The sequence below is a fragment of the Protopterus annectens genome, chromosome 4.part1, assembly GCF_019279795.1.
Source record: "Protopterus annectens isolate FY-2018-M chromosome 4.part1, PAN1.0, whole genome shotgun sequence".
NCBI classification, from domain to species: Eukaryota; Metazoa; Chordata; order Ceratodontiformes; family Protopteridae; genus Protopterus; species Protopterus annectens.
In genome coordinates this window covers 153,427,966-153,451,345 of record NC_056734.1, presented here as the reverse complement: position 1 = coordinate 153,451,345, position 23,380 = coordinate 153,427,966, and the positions used below count along the sequence as shown (strand labels likewise).

The following is a 23,380-nucleotide window of genomic DNA, read 5'->3' as shown; positions in this document are numbered from 1 at the left end:
AATAGATTAATTACTAACTGTTGTCACATGATGTATATATAAATGCAGTTATTTTTGAAGCATTTTAAGGATCTGATGAAGCGTAGATTTTGCTACATGAAAGCGCTTATACATTGTTCAGTACTTGATAAATCAACTTTTAATTCTCAACGGAATTAGATTATTCAGCTGCGGTGGTCATTTTAGCTTTTTTATTCATTGGATTATTAATACTACATTCTTCCCTAAGTCAAAGCGTTATCATTTTATCCTTTCCTGTCCTCATTTGTACACAGAAGATATTTTCTGATAGACTGACAAAGACATTCAAAACATGTACATATTACCTAACACAGTTCCTGTCTTTCTTAAAAAATCTTTGCAAGTACAAACGTAAATAAATAAATGTATTGCCAAATGTTAATGTAAGATTTTAAAAGCACAGGAAATAGTGAACTCGTACTATAAATATTTTAGATGCTTCATTCATTTCCCTTTGTTTTATTAAAAATCACTTACATGATTTAAGTGCATCCTATGCAAAAGCTATGATCTGCTTGCACTGATCCATTTTTTTAACTATCCCTCACTATAATATTGTTACTATAAATGTAGTAGAAACATTATGGACTTAATATGCATGTTTATTTATTAATTTTTTTATATTTTAATTGATTTTTAATCTATTTTAAAACAAATTAATTAGTTAATTGAATGTGTTTTCTGATTGGGGCTATGTCACATGCTTTTAATTTGAACTATTTAAATAGAGATGTGAATTTAATTTTATTGTATACACACTGAAGACAAGCATCTGCCTGAAAGATTTGTGGTGCTGACTTTCTTGAATAAACCTTGAATATTACTGAATACCCTTAACGTATCTGACTTTTGGCATTTTCTGTTTACTAGTTATCACTATAAATTACAGCATTTTTTTCTCAGTGGAATTCACTTTTTAACTACTAGGCTGGTGCTATCATATTGGTTCCTACATTCATAAATTGATACTATGCAGTCAGTCATCAGATCAGTTGAAGCCTAGCCATAACACCCAGCATCGAGAGTGAAACTTCCGCCTCAAAGATGCACACTCAAGAAGGGCCTAGGAAGAACTTGTGAAAGCCCAACCGATTGTTTAGGTTAGTCCTGAATGTAGCTAGGTAACTACTTCAATTAATGTAAAGGTCATTTATTCCATTCTTTTCTGGTAATAACAGAACTGACTTTGAAGCAGCAAACTTAGAGTTATTCCATGTCTTTTCTGGTATATACAAAGCACAGTCTCACAAGAAAAGATACAAATATTATTTATTTTAAAATAAAAAGTTATACATTTGTATAGGTGACATTATTTCTTCAACTGCTGTTTTAGCTAGACCACCTTGTCAAATAATATATGTTAAGGGGAATGCCGGAAAAGAAAAACTAATGGCATTTTATTTTTCTGCATGCACACACCTGTTACATCTTGTACTTCTCAGAAGAATCCCTAGGGCATACAGAAATAAGGCAGTTCAAAAGGAAACCTTCAAAAATGATTAATAAAAGATACACAAAAGTGACAGACAATAAGGGAGTTTTATAGAGTACATCCATCAGAATGATACTTGTAGAACACATATAAATATATACTAAGAATACTGAAAAAGAGGCATTTTTATACATCAGACAAAGGAAAGACAAACAAGGTTAACAATGGCTGAGTTAATTTAGAAACTATATAATACACTGTGTAAAACTGACTGAGATGATAAGAACATAAATAAAACAGGTAAATTGCAAACACACTGTGCAGATATTCCCTTTTACGACATATAAACAGAAGGAACATACTTCTCAACTTGCAGACATTACAAATAGATACATAGACCCTTGAAAAGTAGGTACATGTAGCCCCCACCCAAAATAGTAATAACAAATAAAAATGAACACCTACGTAGGATACAATGTGCATATCAAATATCTTATAATTTCTGCCACTTCCAGCAGGATTGTACAATACTAGTCATAAACACATTTAAAAAATGAGTAATAAAATAATGCAAACATCTAAGTATATTATTAAAGACAGTATAAAATCTACAGACTTTAAAAATATGCATCACTAAGTCAATTATTTTTGCTTCCAAAAAAGGGGATAAAGAATAAGTTAGCCCTCTTTCTTTAAATTATTCGTGCTATCAATATATTGGTCATCTGCTCTGGTTTCATATGTATTCAAAATCATGTGTGATGTGGAGGGAGAGGGAAATTTGTGTGAAAGGGTATGTCAAGCCTGATAATAGAAAAATACCTGCAAAATAGGTGCAGTTATTCCGAAAATCATGGGAAGGGAGCTAAATCATGCCTGAACTTTGGAACATACCTCCAAAATAGGTGCAGTTACTCAGAAAAATGTGAGAATGGGTAAATCATGACTAAAAGTAGGAACATAACTCCAAAACAGGTACAGTTACTTAGAATATGGTGAGAAGGGGTACATCATGGCCGAAGGTAGGAACATATCATCAAAACAGGTACAGCTGAGAGGACAGCAAAGGGATCTTTGAAAAGGGAATATGCAAATGAGGCTTTATATCCTGTTTCATTGAATATACTGTAAACTTTGTTTCAACTGGTTGAAATTCTTTTACTGCGTAATAAATAATTGACATGATTATGTGAAATACAACTGACACAAAAATAAACTTTTTTTTCCTCCTGCTAACTATTGTGTACTTTATCATGACGTGTGTGGCTGCTGTCAGTATTGGTAATAACAGCTAATACTGTGACACAGAAATAATTTTTACTTACTCATACTTTGAATTCATAACTTTTTCAGAGTTGTTTAGAAATGCTAAGAGCTTCTGTTTTACCACATAGCCTGCATCAGTCCATGGATGCCTATCTATTAAAAAGAACATGTACTGTATAAAACATGTACTGCACAAAAGTCTTGGCATGGAGGAAAAAAACCCATGCTGAAACTTTTACCTTACTTTTTCCCACATCAATGGGTTTTCTACTGCCATTATATATATATTGAAGACTCTGAAAATGCAATGTAGTCAGCCTTGCTGTATAAGACATCGAACAGTCTATATGCAGATGTACATTTATAGTTACCCAGTGCCTGCAGATGGCTTATCCTTTGGTTTTGTCCAATCTTACTGCACATATACAGTTACTGTTCTGTTGCCATTACAATGTAAACTAGTTTCTCTAGCATTTCCCTAATTATAATGCAGCCTCAGAATGCATCATCCCTCATTTTCTCCATGGTGCCAATTGAGTTGCAAAGATCTTATTTTCAGAAAAGGAGAACAGTTTCTCTTCTACATTTTTGTGGGGGTGCACTTCTTATGGAGTAATGACTGCATACGCAACTGGCATGGCATCAAACAACAGCATTACTTTTTAATGCTGACACAATTGTGGTAATTCAAAAATGTTATTTTTAAAGTAGCAGATAACTGTGTGCACGAATGGGTAAGTAACCATACAAATCTGTTAATGGTTGCAATCTGTTAGACTTATTTTAAAAGAGGAATCTTTTATACAAACTTAGTATTAAGATAGTTGGACCCACATGCGTCTTTTGTTAATGTTGGTCTTAAAAACAAGAACATTAAAATATGATGTAAAATACTGCATTTTCAGCTACAAAGTGATCCTGGTTCCACTTGCTTGAATCCTTAGCAGAGGTTCTCTCTCTCTCTCTCTCTCTCTCTCAGTAATCAGATCAATATAACACACACTGTACTTTCTCACCTTCACTGACTGTATCAGAGATGCCCAGTTCAAAAAAAATCACTTGTAGCATAATCAGATGACAATTTTGAAAGTCACTTTGTTGTGCTCTGAGTCTGTTAAGCATCTGTACTTCCTCCAAGGTACTCCATTTCAGTCTCAGTTTTGGAGACTATAGTAGAAAAATGCTTTTTGCGTTTGAATTCTGCTGCAATTTCTTCAAAAGTCTTTCCTTTTGTTTCTGGTACTTTAAAATATGTAAATATAGTGAAGCCGAGCAGCAACACAGCAAATATGATAAAGACATAAGGCCCACACAGCTCCTGTGGAAAGGAAGGAAAAAATGCATATTAATTATACAGTGTAATATTCTATTAGGCATAGTAATCAACATTTGAAAAGCTGCAAACCATTATTTTGAACTGACATTTATTTTACTTTTGACTGTCAGGTGTGTGTTAATATATGAATTCTGTGAACATTAAGTGCAGTTGGATGTTTCAGCAATGAGTACTAGGCCTTACAAATAAGTAGCTAGGCAAGCTTTCACACATTTCTTTGTCTTTTTCTTCAACACTCACATTAATCATGTATTAAAACTGACCATATTATAAATTATTGCTTAAGTAAAATATGTACTTTGGCAGCAGATAAGACCCTCCTGGCTCCTATATGCTGCTCATTCTGGTATAGCCTGATTGAGCAAATCCTACTTAACCAATAGCTTATTTCTTTTTTCCCACCCAGTGTAAGAACTGCCTTACATATGTCCCATGAAATTCTGAATTCCAACACTATTTTTGATGCTGCTAACTTCTCAATTGGGCTGTTTCAATAAACCATCACCACATCCATAAACATGTTTCCTATTACCTACCTTGAGCCATTCACAGTATATTTTCAAACTGTGCCCTAATGTTCTTGTACATTGCTTTTTTGAATGTGTTTATGCATTTGGACCCTGAGAATTGTGATGAGGTATTTCATTGTTTTAACATATCCTGCAATGCTTCCTTTCTTAGGCTGTAAATATGAAGTTGCATCTCACAGGCACTGCATTTCAGTTAAAAGCATTTAAGCAATGAATACTTCCATTGCAAATTGGAGATATGTATTGCATACTCTAATCAGAGGAGGACACATAAACATCTAACCCCACCCCCTTCTGTTTCATTGTTGGATTGCCTAATCAAACAACTCTTTCAGATTTTACTCATCCTCTATGGTTATACTAATTAAAATTACTTAAGAAATGTGCATGAGAGAAGCATAGTTGCAAGGTGAATAGTTCAACCTATTTTACTGCTTCCTAGCACCTCTACTGAAAAGCTTCAAAACGGTATACATATTCCAAGCAGAAATATTACATATAAATTTAATTCAAATCCACCAATAAGACACCAAGCAAATCCCTAATAAAATCTTTTAAAATTATCCTTGGGAATCAGAGTGATTCTTCTGACCAGTGTTAATTGGCTAGTGGGACTGACAATTAGTGTGACAATGAGAGTTAATTGGCTAGTGGGACTGACAATTAGTGTGACAATGAGAGTTAATTGGCTAGTGGGACTGACAATTAGTGTGACAGTGAGAATCTCTGACTGAGAGACACAATAAAACCCCTCCAGAAAATTCCTTTTTAGTATCTATTCACTAAATCTCTGAACTTAACACTGCACTGACAGACCTGGCTGTGCTAGTGTTCCCCTACTTATCTATGCATCACAGTCGCACAAGGGATTTCCACCATGCACATGTGCACATTTGTCTGAAAAAGTCTTACCAAATCTGTCCTGATGGCTCAGAAAATTACTAAATCATGCTTTCATCAGCAGATTTAACAACAATATATAAAATTGGCTAACATATCTCCCAAATGTCCCAGATTTTGCAGGGCAGTCTTAATTTTATCTTTACCATGTCCCTTGTACAATTTTGATTTTCTGGTAAGGTACTGATGATTACTTAGCGTTCAGAGCATCCACATTGATACAAAACATGTTATTCTGTTAACTTTCTAAGTGAATATTTAAAAATTGTTTTTGATTTTGAGCCTTTGCCCCCCCCCCCAAATTATTTTGTCTTTGTTCAGAATTACTGAACAAAGAAGCTGTTGGACATGTATGCCATGGTATCCATAAAGTTGCACCACTGATCACAAAAAATATACCTTCAGGCTTATTAACTTCCTTCCTTCATTTCACTATTTCCTATCTCACAATAGCTCTACATAACAGAAATTGCAGGCATGCAGATGTAGTTATTATAACACCTTTGACTTTATTAACTTCTTCTTTGCAAGCATTCTACTGTATTTATTCAAGTCTGTAAAAAAATCCTCACACCTTGAACAGATTTTTTATAACTCAAAAAAAAAAATTCCAAATGAAACAGACTTAAGATGGTTAGGACTTGCACTATCCACTGTCAAAAATTATTAGACATATTTCCATTCTAGTACAATATAGCACAAATTCTATTGCACTCATATTGTAAAATATTTCAGTGTTTGCATTAATGTGATGTTAAAAGATAACCAATATAAATCTCTGCTACTTTTTGTAAAATAAATAGGAAAATGATATTGTGCAGTTTCATATACAAAGAAATCTCATCAATAAATTTAGAGCAAAAATCTACATTCTACTGAAGATATTTTGATTAAAAATAACATAATTTTATATACCACCTGTGAAGACTGGTAGAGATGGGTGAAGGTTGCCAGCCTAGCCAGATAGAATTGTGCAGATAATTTTATCATTTGTAAATATGAATGCTGAACTTAAAACAATGTGGCAACATTGCCATCTGCTGTAAAGAAAGCTAAGTCAAGCATTTCTTGTTGGTCCTTTGAAATTAAAATTATTTCATCACTGCCTTGGATGTTTTACAAGTTGGCTCCAGTCCGGCTAGATGAATGTTTCCTGCCTATTGTTTTAAGGCTAAAGTTAATGACCAGAATTTACATGTGGATTCAATTAATTTAAAAATGTTATGAATATAGTGTGTCATATGGAAATAAACACAATTAGGACTAGAACTAATAGAAAAACATCTTATTTTATTGTATGGGATAATTTACAAAATTTGTTAAAAAAATTTTAATTTCAATAGCATGGTATTTTAGTTTAATTAATTGATCTGATTGTAGTGGATGTCTTTGTAAATACTTTAGTTGTTTTGTTGAATATTATAATAATACCTATTTTTAATTACTTGTATAAAATTGTTATGATATTTCTCTTATATGTTAAAACAATAAACCTGTTTTGAAAAAAAAAAGAATTTACATGTGGAAATGTCCTTTATTGCTCTAAGTGTAAAATAATTAATTTAAATGCAGTTTCTGTCAGACTGGGAACACCAGGAAGGTGTAAAAGTTGATGTAATGTTTAGCAGAACTGTAGTTTCAATTTAAACAGTGAGTACCAGAGATTATTAAGCATTTTTGTCTTGATATTCAACTCATCAGCACTCTGCCTGTTGTCTTATGTAAGTTATCTTAGACTTGTGTTTTCTTTTAGAGAGCTAGAAACTAGAAAGTTTAGACTAAGTGTTTTTTCTGTGATGTCAGAACTGTACTACTGATTTATTTTATGTATTTCTGTGTGATCTCGGAACTCTTTTGACTAACACTGTGTAGTAGTATTGTCTTGTGGTTTTAATTATTTATTATTAAATATTTTAAAAGCTTTTAACTGTGGCTGTTTTGTGTAGAGATAATTTAAGCTCTAGAGTACATTGCATATTTATAGAGTTTACTCTCCAGGTCACTCCAAATAAGCTTTGACTGATTAGTCACACTTACCAATTGGATAATAACATTGCACAGCAATAATTGGACACTCTTTTAAGGGCCTTTTAATAGCTGATAATTATTAGTGGGTGGTGGCAGCTGGTACTACCATATAGTCTGAGTAAAAGATGCACAGCTGGAGAACCTGTGCCAGCCTTTCCCAGAAGTGTCTGTGTGGTTGTGTAAATTCTTATCTCAAAGTGTGTGTGTCATCTACTTGGGCAGGGATGTGAAGCACTGGTTGGACAGAGAGGGTACTGGACATTTTAGCTTGCCCGCTAGGCTGATATCTGGACCCTATAGCTGTGCCAGGGGGAGTCTTATTGGGGACCGGGGGAACAAGGGAGTGACCAGCCCTAGACTGACTGTGATGTCTGTGTGGTCTTAAGGGAAATTGCACTTTACTGCATGTATTTGTTATCCTTTCCTCATATATGAGATGCCCTCTCTCATGTTAGTGGTGAGGATTGATGTACCCTGATTGCTGGGCCAAGGCATGGGCGCCACACCACCAAAAATGTGTAAATGCATAAAAAGTGGAAATAAAGCACTTGAATAAAATTCCCCATTAAAATGAAAACACATCATTTGTGTAATAAGACAATCAAATTGTTTTCTTATTGTTTTACTTCTTTGTTAATTTGAATTTGATTTTGTTGGTGGTTGCCATGTTGGTTGGTAATATGTGAATTCTGGGTTCGTATTATATTTTACTGTTTTTTTCCATTGTAGTAAAAGGGTGATATTCCATGATTTGTTTTGTATTTGTTGGTGTTGTTTTACATTTAGATAGGCCCTCTTCCTAAACTAAAATGTTAAACAATAGGCAAAGAAAAAATAATGTGGACAGATGAAGACACAAAGAAAAGGGTATACTACTTCTACTACAAAGAATTCCCATAGATCAATTATACAGTTAGAACAAAGATTAGATCTTGGAGAAAAAATGCTTAAAAAATAGATCACAGCTGAAAAAAAAAGCCAAAATAGATCTATGTAGAAGTATTAAGTCCTCACTATGACCCAGGTGATCTGAGTTCACTTATCAGCTACAGTGCCTGCTAGTGCTGGTGTCAGGGAAGGGAGGATTGAGTGAAGTGGCCACATAATTGTAATATGAGTCTCGAAATCAACTATATGAAAATGTTAAAGTTCTGGGATAGTAGTTTATTCAGCAGAAGAAAATTGAAGATCTGGAGAATAGGTCTCATAGAAAAATATTTTCATTCTGGAGTCCTTGGCAACATACCTGATAATGACTTGCAATCATTTATTACTAGAGTCTTGACACATGTAAACCCAGAAAGAATCCACAGAGTTGACCATCCTATGAGGATCTGAAGAGACTAAATCGTGTGTTAATGGCACTGCACACCTATGCAGCAAAGGAGCGAATTATAATTAATAGCAGGAAATATAGAATAGTGAAATGGCACAAACACACAACAAAGTGTATGGAGGATTATTGAAATTTATTTCACTTGTAAAAATGATAAGAAGATTAGTCAGATAACTAATTTCATTTATAAAAATGATGATGATTTACAAGCAATCTCTGTGGGACTAAGATTGGATAGCCTACACACCCCTCTTAATAATCTGGAGGAGAGGACAGATAACAATATTTCATACCATAGAAGACCATACCACAAAAGACACTCATAAAGTTCTTCCAGATTTGCAGGTTTACAATTCCAATTACCATCATTTTCAAAGGACTATGAATAACCCAGCACAGCTTTAGAAATGGAATGGGTAGAAACTAAATTGTGCCCATGCCAAGACTTTTACACTGTATACAGCAAACAGAGAAAGAACTTCAATGGCAACACACAAAACATATGCTGAATTAACTGTAAATGGAGCCACCTGTACTGAGGTGGAAGATATACTAAATCTACTGACCAACAAATTTAGCCCAGTTTTACCCCCCTCTCCCACTAACACCCTTCAGGAAGTATCCACCACCATATCTCCTCAACTATCACTAGGTAGCCCTGTTCAAGGTCAAGAACACTGCATCGATGGGCCCTGATAATATCTCAGGAAGCCTCCTTAATGGCATGACACATGAACTAGCAGGCTCAGTAGAATTAATATCAATCCACGGCCTCCAAGTATGCCTCATTCTGAATGAATGCAAGACTGCAATGGTTAGCCCACTGCACAAGGGTGGGCCATCCATGGTACTGGAGAACTGCAGACCCATAAGCCTGACTAGTCTAATAAGTAAAGTCATGGAAAGAATAATCATGGATATGTTAAATGATGACACAGAAAACATACATGCAAATGATCCATCTCAGTTTGGTTTCATCAAGGACAGGTTATGCTTACTCAACCTGTTGCACTTCTTTGAGAAGTTCACCAAAGCACAGGATGAGGGCAAGATGTTGCACACTGCCTACCTCAACCTGGCCAAAGCATTTGACACAATACCCCACTTGGGCATTGTAAATAAGCTCACTGAACTAGGTATTAACCCCCTACATCAACCATAGGGTAGCCACCTGTCTCACAGACTGGACCCAAGAAGTTAGTATGGGGTGTCTACCACCACAAAAAGGCTGGTCACTAATGGAGTGCCTCAGAACTCAGTGCTGGTGCTGCTCCTGTTTGGGATCTACTTCTTTGAAGTAAAGTTTAAAGTCAAAGGCCTCTGACTAAGCACGTTTGCAGATAATTGCAAATTACATGCTATCTTTGAATCCCCTCAAAACACAAATACCCTCCAAGAAGGCTTGACACAGACTAATAACTGGTGCCAGAGTCACAGTCTTAAACTCAATTTAAGGAAGTGTGTAATAGTAAATGTTTTTGTTCTGTACAGCAGCCAGCCTCACAGATTACTACATTATTAACACACCCCAAGAGTGACCCAGTAGTCGGGTATTTGGAAGCATGTGTAGACAGCATCTTAGCCTTTGGCTAACATGTGTCTACAGTAGTAAGGAAATCATTCTGTGTTGCACAACTGATAAGCAAGGGTATGGTATCCAGGTCCAAAGATGTCATTCTCATAACAAATGAAGAAAAATTACAAACAGAGAACCTATGAGGAGGAAAAATAATATGGAATTTGGGAAATGAGAAATGTTCTGGAATAGCCATATACAGCAAAGATATTAGATGTAACTTCAGCAAAAATGGGAAGATTAACCATTGTAGATTTAAAATGGAAAGAACAAGTATATAGAATTTATAACATGATATGTTTATACTAATTGTAAAGAAAAGGAAACCTTATTTCATCAGATTGTAGACTATGTAGTGATAAACATGAATATATATCATAATAATGATACTTTAATTGTGATTTAACAGGCAAGTGCAAAAAGAAAGAAAAACATTAGAATTTATAAGAAGTGGTAAGTTAAAACTTTGTGACAAAAATTCATGGACTTACAAAAGGGGTATGCATAGAACTGAAATAGATTAATTTATAGCATCAAAAAGTTTAGTTATAGGAGAAGGGGAGGTAGGTGAAACAGGATTTTCTGATCATCTTGCAATATGTCTAGAGATAAAGAAAAACAAGGAATATATAAAAATAGGCAAATGAATAAAAATAATAAACAAGAAAATGTGGAATGAAGAAGGAGAGAAATTAGTAATACAGTTATGGAAAGATCATATTACTATGAGAACATTTTATAAAAATTGTTTGAATGGAGGATAAGATTAAAGGAAAAATATAAAAATAGTTTGTTTACAGTGGCAATATGATGTGAGAAAAATATAAAAGAACATATAATGATGCATTGGAAGATTTACAACTTGATGATAGAAAGTACTTTGACAAAGAAAAAGAATTATATGAAAGAAATCATGAAAAAATACAAGAACTATTACATAAACAAAGACATTTTTTTCAAGGAAAAAGAAAAGAAGTATCGAGTTACTTAAGCAGATTAGTAAAGGAAGATGGTACTGTAATGAGAGAAATAAAACATGTAAAATAGGAAATAGAAAGAACTCAAGAAAAGATTATGAATAGTGTAGTACAATACATACAAAAAGCGTTGAAAGAAAAATGAAGGTAGTGAATAAAACATGGAAAGTAAAACAATTAATAGATAAAGAGTATAAAGAGTTGGAAAAAGAGATTTCTTGAAATGAGCTAGATAAAGTATTAGGACAAGTAAATATAGATTTGGCTGTAGGACCAAATGGAATATGGTATGAATTGTATAAAAATGTAAAGGATTAGCAACAAAATATTTTAAAAGATTTTGAATGAATGGTTAAATGAAGGTTTTATGTATAAAGAATTATGCAGTGGAATACTTAAATTCATATGGAATAAGGAAGTTAGAAGACAATTAAAAACTGGAGACCAATAGTACTGAATAATAATGATTATAAGATTTTTATGAAAACAATACAAAAGAGATTTGAAACTAAAATGGAAATGTTATGGCAGATATTATATATAGTATAAAGGAGAAAGATGGCCAAGAAATATTAAAGAAAATTAGAGAAATTGTGGGTAGAAAATAAGAAGCAAAAATCATAACAGGAGAACTTAATGTGGCATTTACAACTGGACATGAAATCTTATTGGCAATAATTAAAGAATACAATATAAGTGAGAAAGTCAGGAAATTATGTATGTTGGTATATAGTAATAAACTAAAAATACTTGTAAATTGCTGGTTAAGCCAAGAGGTACATATGAAGAGTGGTGTAAGACAGGGATGTTCAATGAGTTGTATACTCTTTGCATTATTTATGAATGAGACAGTTTGTGAAATAAATAACAAAATAAAGGAGGTGGGATATATAATGCCTGACAGGTTAAGAATTCCAGTTCTGTTAACATATGCAGATGACATTATAATAATTGCAAAAACAAGTGGATAAAAGAAGTAATAATTTGCACAAGTGAGTGTCTAAAGGTATAGGGATTACTTTAAATAAAGAGAAAAGCAAAGGTTTAGGTGATGTAGTAAAGATGGGGGTATATATTTTACAATGAATGAAATTTTTGTGTTAGATATAATATTTGGGAATAAAGATGTAAGTAGAATTATATGGGAAAAATAGAAACAATGAAACAAGCCTGTCTTTCCTGGAGAACATATAAATTATCATTCAGAAAAAATGGCTTGCTTGATAAATTCAGTACTAATGGGGAAAAAAGCATACTTAGCAAGTGTATTTATGTTGCAAACAGCATTTGAAAAGGAATTATTGCAGATATTTGTTTTCATTTATATGGGGCTCTAGATTAAACCCAGTCAAAAGAGGAGTTTTGTATGTAAATAAATAAGGAGGAGGTTTATGGCTAATTAACCCAGTGGTATATGCTGCTCCATTAAGTAAGTGTTAAAGCTGATGAATGACAAACACGAGAGATTAGTTGTACATTTAAGTATGATAAAAGTTGGGGTATGATAAACATAGTAAAATGGAAAAAAGACTCTATAAATAAAATAAAATGTTACTAAGAAAAATATTTTTGTGAAAAATAAAAATTAACGACATAGAAAAAATGGAAAAGTATGGTATAAGAATGTAATGCTAAAGCATTACTATGTAAAATCATGGGAAAAATCTAACAGATAAAAATTAAACATATAAAAATGAGAAGCAAATGGTTTAATCAGAAAGTAGAATGTTACGTTTTTTTTTTTTTTTTTTTTTTTTTTGCGGAGATTGGTAACAGATAATTGCCAGTAAAAGGAAATATGCCATATAAAAAGAAAAGTGATATAATATGTCTGTGTTGTCAAGAAGAAGAAACTATGGAACCTGTGTATTTGAAATGTATAGGAGTAAAAATGTTATGGGGAAAACTATGTAAAGAAGATTTTTGAAGATGTAAAAGAAGTGGCTAAAATAAAAATTGATATGATTAAATATGGATATTATAAGAATAAAAGTAAAAAACATGTTAAAAGAATAGATAAAAAGTTATTTTATGTTATATGTGTTGTATGAAATTGAGAATAAATGAAATTATGTTTAGTGGTAAGTGGATTTTATCAACAATATCAAGTAAAATCAGATGGTTATGGAAAAAGAAGTGAGGATCTAATTGGGATGAAAATTTAGTATGATTGTAAAGGAAATTATGAATATGTGTAAACAGATATTTGTACAATTGTAAATATCTGTAAATATGTTGTTGTTGTCTTTCGGCTTTTCACGGTTAGGGGTTGCCACAGTGGTGTCTGCTAATTATTGGCAGTAGATTTTCACGAACGCCGAGGTGCCAGCTTGACGTTCAACCTTCAACAAAGGCACGCCCATTTACGTATGTCTTTCGAATGCACACCCAACCATGGGGAGGACATGTAGACTCTGCACAGAAGGCACTCCCCGCACTCCAGCTGAGAATCGAATGGGAGAGCCACTTGCTGTGAGGCAACAATTCTACCGCTGCACCACCACGGAATAAATATCTGTAAATATGTAAATATGTAAATAAGAGTTTCTGTATATAAATAAAAGACTCCCACTCTTTTCAATAGGTGCTAAGAGATCCTTTACATCCACCTGAGCTACCACCAACTCAAGCAGATGCAACCTTAGTTTAACATCTCATTTGAAGGACAGCACCCCCTTATGCTGCATTGCAGTCAGCCAACCTGGTGTGGGAATAAAACCCAGAGCTTTTTGCACCAAAGGTAACTAAGCTACCTGGTGCACCACTGATACTGTACACTACACTGGCACTGACTCTACAGTTTATTCAGTGAGTAGAGTATGCAAGGGAAAGATAGAATTCTATTAGATTGTAATAATTGCACTTTATGTAAACCAGGCAAGTCTATTACCTTCTCTGCTTTTAGACTGCTAAGTATTAAGTGTTATCTGTACTAAATCCTTATTGACTTAAACATTTCCCTGTTATTTTGGCCTACTGGTTTCCTTCAGATCAGTAAGCCCAAATGTAGTGCAAATGTTCATGCACTGAATACTCTAACATATTAATATTCACAGTGTATGAGGAAGTCAGGAGTGTCAGAGAAGTATGTAAGAGTGGTACAGGATATGTACAAGGATAGTGTGACAGCGCTGAGGTCTGTGGTAGGAGTGAGAGATGCGTTTAAGGTGAAGGTAAGATTACATCAAGGATCAGCTCTGAGCCCTTTCTTATTTGCAATGGTGATGGACAGGTTGACAGACGAGATCAGACAGGAGTCCTCGTGGACTACGTTTGCAGGTGACATTGTGATCTGTAGTGAGAGTAGAGAAGAGGTGGAGGAGACCCTGGAGAGGTGGAGATATGCTATAGAGAGAAGCGGAATGAAGGTCAGCAGGACTAAGACAGAATATATGTGTGTGAATGAGAAGGAGGATAGAGGAATGGTGAGGATGCAGGGAGTAGAGGTGGCAAGGTGGATGAGTTTAAATACTTGGGATCAACAGTTCAGAGTAATGGAGAATGTGGAAGAGAGGTGAAGAAGAGAGTACAGGCAGGATGGAGTGGGTGGAGAAGAGTGTCAGGAGTGATTTGTGACAGATGAGTACCCGTAAGAGTGAAAGGGAAGGTCTACAAGAGGGTAGTGAGACCAGCTATGTTATATGGGTTGGAGGCAGTGGCATTGACAAAAGGGAGGAGTCAGAGCTGGACGTGGCAGAGTTAAAGATGTTAAGATTTGCACTGGGTGTGACAAGGGTGGACAGGATTAGGAATAAGTATATTAGAGGGTCAGCCCAGGTTGGAAGGTCTGGAGACAAAGCCAGAGAGGCAAGATTACGTTGGTTCGGACATGTGATGAGGAGGCATGCAGAGTAAATTGGGAAAAAGATGCTAAGGATGAAGCTGCCAGGTAAAAGGAAAAGAGGAAGGCCTAAGATAAGGTATGCAGGTGATTGGTGTGACAGAGCAAGATGCAGAGGACAGGAAGAAATGGAAACAGATGATCCGCTGTGGCAACCCCTAACGAGAGCAGCCGAAAGAAGAAGAAGAAGAAGATTAAGATTCATAGTGTAATATAGAAAGTCTTTCTTTTCTTTGAGTTGCTCATGGAATATTTATAGTTTATGCAGAAAATGGCTGTTACTTTTATAACTATTGTTAGAGATGTTCTTGTTGCGATAACATTTTTGAGGTCATGATGTCCACTATTCACTCTCATCTTTCTATGTTAGGAGAGGGGTGGAGTAATGATATCAGGGCTATTGTGTATACTGGTATGAGCATTGGTGTTAACAGAACACATGCACAGCAGAAAGATAATTTTTTATGAATGAAAGGAGATCAAGTAATCACAAGAGATGAAGAGTCAAATGTCACATACTATGACCATGAATATGGTAGACCCGTGAGTGAGTGTGTGTACGTATATATTTCTGTGTGTCTGTGTTTTTATGTCTCTGTGTGTGTCTGTAGGGGTATGAATGTGGCTGAATTGATGAATGTGTGTGCCTATCTGTTAGGTTTGGGAATTTGCACTACAACAGGTAGGTATGGTAGCAGGAGCAGCCTTAGATCAACTGGTGCCCTAGGCAAAAGGGCTCTACGGTGTCCCCCCACACCACCCAGTGTCCCCATCCTGGTCTACCTACATCAAATAAATACTGGAAAAGCACCCCTGCTAGACCGGCGCCCTAGGCGGCCACCTATATGGCCTATGTCTAAGGCTGGCTATGTATGGTAGGCTGAGTGTGTGTGTGTGTGTGTGTGTGTGTCTGTGTGTGTGTGTGTGTGTGTGTGTGTGTGTGTGTGTGTGTGTGTGTGTGTGTGTGTGTGTGTGTGTGTGTGTGTGTGTGTGTGTGTGTGTGTGTGTGTGTGTGTGTGTGTCTGAGTGTCTCTGTGTGAATGAGTTTATGGGAGCTTGTTTGTGGATGCTTAGATGTGCATGTCTGTGTGCTGTGTGAATGTCTGACAGTATATGTGTTGAAATGTCTGTGGGATGGTGCATCAGTGTTTTAAAGTGTGTGTGTGTGTGTGTGTGTGTGTGTGTGTGTGTGTGTGTGTGTGTGTGTGTGTGTGTGTGTGTGTGTGTGTGTGTCTGAGTGTTTCTGTGTGAATGAGTTTATAGGAGCTTGTTTGTGGATGCTTAGATATGGATGTCTGTTTGCTGTGTGAATGTCTGACAGCATCTGTGTTGAAATGTCTGTGAGTATGTGTGTGTGTGTGTGTGTGTGTGTGTGTGTGTGTGTGTGTGTGTGTGTGTGTGTGTGTGTCTATGTCCATGTTGGGGGTGTCTATTTTACTGTGATGTATTGGGTAGATAGGGAGAACATTAATGCAGTCAGGCATGGGAACGCAGTGCTCAATTCAAGGACATGGTGATTAGCCACAAATGAAACATTTCTCTGAGCAGTGACTCCCTGTTGTGCTAATTAAATAAACCTTGTTGGCCAATTAGTGAAAGCAGAGATAATCTTTGTGAGTCCTGCAAAAGGTATAAACTAAGTTGCATTTTGAAAACAGATTAGAAAGTTGCAGTAATTTTTCATTATTATAACCTTTTGATGTGCATCCAAGAACTGCATTTTTATTAGAACTAGGTTTGTGTCTAAAGATGACTTTTCATAGATTGAAAGACTGTGACTAGTCTAACAACCCAAGGGGGCTTTCTAAGCCTAGCCAAGTTTTCCCCAACAGGATAATGATGTTCTGTATCCAAACAGGACATTGAGGGCCAGGCATTTATAAGCTATGAAACAGAACCTACAGCCTTATGAACTTTGAGCACCAAATGTGAGAATGCTACCTTGTGTCATTTTAAATCAATTATTACATATAAGAATCAAACCCTGCACCTTGTGTCAGTAAGGTAACTACAATAACCATTATGCCAGTCTCCAACTAGCTATAAGGCATTGGAAGAACACTATTAATCTTTTCCCCAAAAGAGCAGATGTAATGATAGAAAAGGTATTTTTGTCATATGGATTGCCTACCCTTAAGAACAAGTTTCCTAATTCAAGTAGAACTAGTATTGAATTGTCATTGTTTCTTCCACAGATTGTTTGTGTGCTTGTTAATTACTAATTTTATTTTGTACCATAGTGTTTTGATACCACTTTACTGTTCTTTTGGTTTGGTGCTTACACTTAAGCACTGTAACAAGATTAAATTACAGTCTAACGATTTTTACATCTGCACTGCAAATCTACATGAGTGATAAGAAATACACCATTTATAAATGTATCTGGATGTGTAATGGGTAAACTCTCTGTACCTGTTTTGTGTTGTATGAATCCAGGTTTTTATGTATAAACACTTAATATTTGTCTTAGATAATGTGTTTAATATCAAATTATGTGAAAGTGTGCATCCATATTTCTTTCAACAATGTTTTTGAAGATAAATTAATTTTCTGTATCTTTCTCTTATCTATATCAGATAATTACATCCTGGAGCATATTTCATATTTTATCACTCCTAGAAATGTAGATGCTAATGGTAAACAAGAATTGTTTGGCTCCCTTATCATACTTTCTGCATTTTTCCTGTCTAGTAACTTTACTTAATGCCCTACTTGACAGCAGGCATTCACTTTTCTTCAAATAATGCATTATGTTTTTCTGTGTTTATCTTTGGCATCATCATTGTATATTCCACCACCACTAGATGCAATCTAATCCTCACACATCCCTTTATGTTAAAAAATTGCTTTCTTTCCTGACCCTACTTTATCCAGTTTCATGGAGTCTTACTCTTAGCCACAAGGGGAACCTGCAGCTAAAAGTAAGGTAATATGGTGGTCTGTGAGTTAAAGAAGTTGTATCAGTAAGGAGATCTATATTCAGGTACAATCACAACCCATAAAATCAAGTTTGGAACTACAGCTTTCAGCCTCTTAGCACAGGAAGCCTGGACAAAGCCAAAAACAGTGGGGTGACAAAGGCTCAAAAGTAGGAACACATTTTAAATATTGCTCTTACAAACTTAGAAAGTTGCCACAATATCAGTTTTTTGCATTTGAATGCATTTTCTGAAGGATATGAAGTCAGAAAATCAAATGGATGTCATTACTTACCGATTTCAATCCTAAACTTTATGAAGAACAGACCAAAAATATAAGGCAAAAATCTCGGACATTCTGCTAAAACCTGGACAATTGAGAGTTATATATGGAACACTTGGCCACAGGAGAGGCAGCTGTGTGTCTCAGCTTTGTATGTAAAGCTGTTTGTTACCTAGTAGCACAAACAGTGCTGCATGGAAGTCTCACGCACCTTCCTCAGCACATCCTTTATTATCTGCATCATGTGATTTGCATCCTTTTTGGTATCCATGGTATACAGACCCAATTTACTAGAAGAACATTAATTGCTACGATGTTGTACTTAGGCATTATGACAGGTGGTGCACTGAGGATGACTATACCTAACATTATGTGTACACTAGGGTGCAGAGACATGCCATGTAGTCAGCAAAGGGCTTAAGATCAAGCTCAAGCAGTGGTTTAGCCCCTAGTGTGTCCCAGGTTTGTTATACCTGTTTCTGTGAATTTAAATTCCATTTTTTTGTTACAAATGACTTATTCTGCTGCCTTAAAATGTATAACTTGCTAATAATATGCAAACAGAAATACACACATACACAGAACCAATCTTGAAGTACCATCTAGTAATACCCATTCACTACAAAAGTAAACTTATTCTATAGTCTTCTGCTTTTGTGTCTGTGTTTTCAGCTTAATTAAAATACACAGATTATTTAACCATTTTAATTTCTAGTACCAATATCTCTTAGCATGTACTGAACTTTAAAACTATTATATAAAAGGATGATATGAAGTAGCTTCAAAGAGAAATGATGAGTTGTTGCTTTAACTGAGTAATTTCAAATGGTGCAATCATTTCAGTCTTTTGGTGTTTTGAAATTATCACTAGGCTGTGTTATTAAGCTTTTCATCAAACTTTCTTATAGAATCACAATCATTGGGTTCATTTTGTCATTATGTTACATGAGTCCCACATTTCTGAGTCTATCTTTCTTGGCGGTGCCACATATAATGCTTAATTTGAATCTGAGCAAAATGTGGGCTGGAGGATGAGACAATGAGACAGTGAGACAATGAGGCAATGAGGCAATGAGGCAATGAGAGAATGAGACAGTGAGACAGTGAGACAGTAAGGCAATGAGACAATGAGGCAGTGAAACAGTGAGACAGTGAGACAATGAGACAATGAGGCAATGAGGCAATGAGACAGTGAGACAGTGAGACAGTGAGACAGTGAGTAAGGCACTGACACAGTGAGACAATAAGACAGTGAGACAATGGCACAATGAGACAATGAGACAAGTGAGGTAATGAGACAGTGAGACAGTGAGACAATGAGACAGTGAGACATTGATACAGTGAGTGAGGCACTGACACAGTGAGACAATGAGACAATGAAATAATGAGACAGTGAGACAGTGAGACAGTGAGACAATGAGACAGAGTAACAATGCTTTGGTACCTGGTGTTTAGTGCTCTTAATGCCTCAAATGGACTGTTTCCATGACATTAACATTCTAATCCCACTTACTATGAATCTGTCCTACTTCTCTGACTACAACACTAGAAATTATCAAAATAAGTACCTGTATGGTTTCATAGCACTAACTAAGCCTGGTAGAGAAAGAGAAAAAAAAGACCTTAATAATGAAAATGAAAAACAATATGGCATTCTATTCTTCTTTTTATGAAATAAATAAGTTAAACAGATAGCAAATGAAAAGATAGGGTATAAAAGTAAGTAATGATTTGATGACTACTGACTGCAGACATCTTTCATGCATTTTTTTTACTGCTAACATAATTTCATTTTATTTCTGCAAATGGTTCTCTTACCGCGACATACTGGAAGCACATGCCAACAATGAAGTTGCAGGTCCAGTTACAGAATCCTGCTAAAGCCATGGCTGCTGGACGGGCTCCCTGACTGAACAGTTCAGCAACGATAAACCAAGGTATTGGTCCAAGTCCAATCTCAAACAGAATTACAAACAGGAAGATTGCAGACATGCTTATGTAACTCATCCAAGGAATGGTACTCTGCAAAACAAAATATTAAGAATTATTCACAGCTTTGAATACATATATTAACAATCCATTCATGTGTTTCAGACACCGTGTTACTAAAGTATAGTATGGGTAATTAAGCATCTGACATAGTAAACTTGGGTTTTTAGCATGAGACTGGACTCTTCTAGCACAGGTTTATATTGGGAATGATAATGTCCATATACGGCTTGTTGTGAGATAACAGTGTAAGGCAATGGCAGTGTTGTCAGAGTGTCTAACTTCAGATAAAGGTGAAATGTCCCCTTGTTTCAGCAGCTGCTTCCTGCAAAGGTATGATAAAGAGCAAGAGGGATGCAAGCAGGTTTCACAGTCAGCACAAAAAAAGGACATAAAGGAACCTTGTTTCAGTTAGGTGATATTTTTACATTTTAAATAGCATTCACTTTTTATAAAGTACAGTTTTGTACCTACCATAAATGTAGATGTCCGAGAGGTATGCATCTGCAGTCCTAACAAATGGGTTGTCCTGGCCTCAGGCAGCCCTTCGGTCGGCCGGATTCCAAAGTCTGGGTCTGGCCTCGGCTGATGTCGCACTTCACCCGACGTCATAGCTGCAGTTCAGCGGGTATAAAGGCATCAGCCGACGCCATTTTCCTCAGTGTTTCTTGCCCCAGATGCCAGGTGCCCTCTAGGAAGGCTAAATTTGGATAAATGCAAATGTTTCCAAACAATAGAGAGCAAATAGAAATAAACATGTATATACATATATACAAACAAATACACCATAATAGATTCCCCCAGCTAGCTACAAGATGGGCAAATACCCTAGGAGTACCACAGAGGGGAAGGAGGGTGGGTAATCCTGACTGCAGATGCATACCTCTCGGACATCTACATTTATGGTAGGTACAAAACTGTACTATGTCCTTCAAGGATGCATCTGCAGTCCTAACAAATGGGTAGAATACCATAGCCAAACTGGGGGAGGAGGCACTAAGGAGGCACTAAGAGTTTATGGTGTAGTTAAGATCCCTTGCAAAACAGCAGTGGCAAAACCTGCTCGGGATCTGGAGTATAAAGGTAGATTATAATGCTTGGCAAATGTATGCACGGAGCTCCAAGTAGCAGCCTCTAAAATGTCTTTGGTAGCCACTCCTCGTAAGAAAGCTGTAGTAGTGGCTGTAGCCCTTGTGGAGTGAGGTCTGATGTTTTCTGGAGTTGCCTTTCCATGAAAAGAGTAACAAAATCTAATGCAATTGCCTATCCATTTTGAGATTGTCTGTTTTGAAATTGCTTTTCCTTCCATTCCTTTTGCATATGCTACCAGAAGCTGGTCAGTTTTTCTATTGTTCTTGGTTCTGTCCAGGTAGTAGCGCAATTGTCTGTATACATCTAAGGTATGCAGCAATCTTTCCCCCCTGTTCTGCGGGTTGGGGAAGAATGTTGGTAGGTGCATTGCTTGGTTTAATGATACCCTGGAGACCACCTTTGGCATAAAGGTAGGATTAGTTCTCATGGACACTCTATCCTGGTGGAAGATAAGGAAGGGTTGTACTGCCATTAATGCCTGTAATTCAGAAACCCTTCTAGCTGAAGTGATTGCAATCAGGAATGCAGTTTTCCAAGATAAGTACTGTAATTCTGCTGTTGCTGCTGGTTCAAAAGGGGAAGTGTCAACTTTTCTAACACAAAGTTCAAGTCCCATGTAGGCAATGGTGGTTTTCTTGGTGGCTTTACATTTTAATTCCTCTGAGAAACTGCCTGAGTAGAGGTTGAGAAAAGACTGGAGGATCCATGTTGTATTCTGCTGAAATTGCTGATGCATGAATCTTAATGGAGGAGTAAGACAGGCCATTGTGGAAAAGTTCTGCTAAGTATTCCAGGATGTTAGCTATGTTTGCCAATGATGCATCTACTCCTTTTGTTGCACTCCAAATGAGATATCTTTTCCATTTTGCTGAATAAGTTCTCCTGGTTGAGGGTCTGCGAGCCTCCAAGATAATGTCTTTAACCCTCTGAGATAAATCTGGGTTATTTTGCCTTATATAATGTTCCAAGCAGCTAGTTGCAGTGTTTTCAAGTTTGGATGCAGGGTTTTGAAGTTGTTCTGTGTTAGCAGTAGAGGTAGTAGGGGTAGAGGCCATGCGTGTTCCCGGGACATACTCCTCAGTAGTGGGTACCAATGTTGTCTTGGCCAGTCTGGAGCTATCAAGATGATCCTCGGGTGATCTTCTTTGATCTTCAGTAGCACTTTGTGCATCAAAGGAAGAGGTGGGAATGCATATGCTGTCAGGCTTTCCCAACTGAAGGATAGGGAGTCCACCTTCCAAGCAAGTGGGTGGTATGTCCTTGTGCAGAATTTTTTCAATTGGTGGTTGTGTGGGGATGCGAACAGGTCTATTTCTGGCAGTCCCCATTTCCTTGTGATGGTTTTGAAGATGTCTGGATGCAGCATCCATTCGTGGGCATCCGTGGTGGTTCTGCTTAAGATGTCTGCTAGTATATTTTCTTTTCCTGGCACAAATATGGCCTGGAGCTGAATGTTGAGGCTGAGGGCCACATTCCAGAGGTCCATTGCCATCCAGCATAGAGGATATGAATGTGTGCCTCCCTGCTTGTTGATATACCACATAACTGTGGTGTTGTCCGTCCTTATCAGCAAATGACCCTGTTGAAGAAGTGGTCTGAATGTCTGAATTGCCTGTTTTACTGCCAGCATCTCTTTTTGATTTATGTGTAGGTTCATCTGGTCTTGAGTCCATAAGCCTTGTATGCACTTGTCCGCCATGTGTGCCCCCCAACCGAGGTCTGAGGCGTCCGTGGTGATAGTCTGGCTTGGGTGAGGCCTGTGGAAGGGCAGTCCTTTGTTCAATTGACAGGCCTGGGCCCACCACTGGAATTCTTGCTTCAGGCATGGGATTATTGGAATTTGGGTTTCTAGGCT

At 36.4% G+C, this 23,380-nt stretch overlaps 1 protein-coding gene across 1 annotated transcript in view; it reads right to left on the bottom strand.

Moving 5' to 3' along the window:
- Window positions 1-1,273: 1,273 nt before the first annotated feature.
- SLC2A2 (solute carrier family 2 member 2) overlaps window positions 1,274-23,380 on the bottom strand; it is a 438,812-nt gene continuing 416,705 nt past the window's right edge. The window contains exons 10-11 of the mRNA XM_044070056.1: window positions 20,263-20,466; window positions 1,274-4,037 (exon numbers count right to left, since the gene is read on the bottom strand). Coding sequence (XP_043925991.1) covers window positions 3,834-4,037; window positions 20,263-20,466 — 408 coding nt within the window. The 3' untranslated portion in view covers window positions 1,274-3,833. The remainder of the gene's footprint in view (window positions 4,038-20,262; window positions 20,467-23,380) is intronic.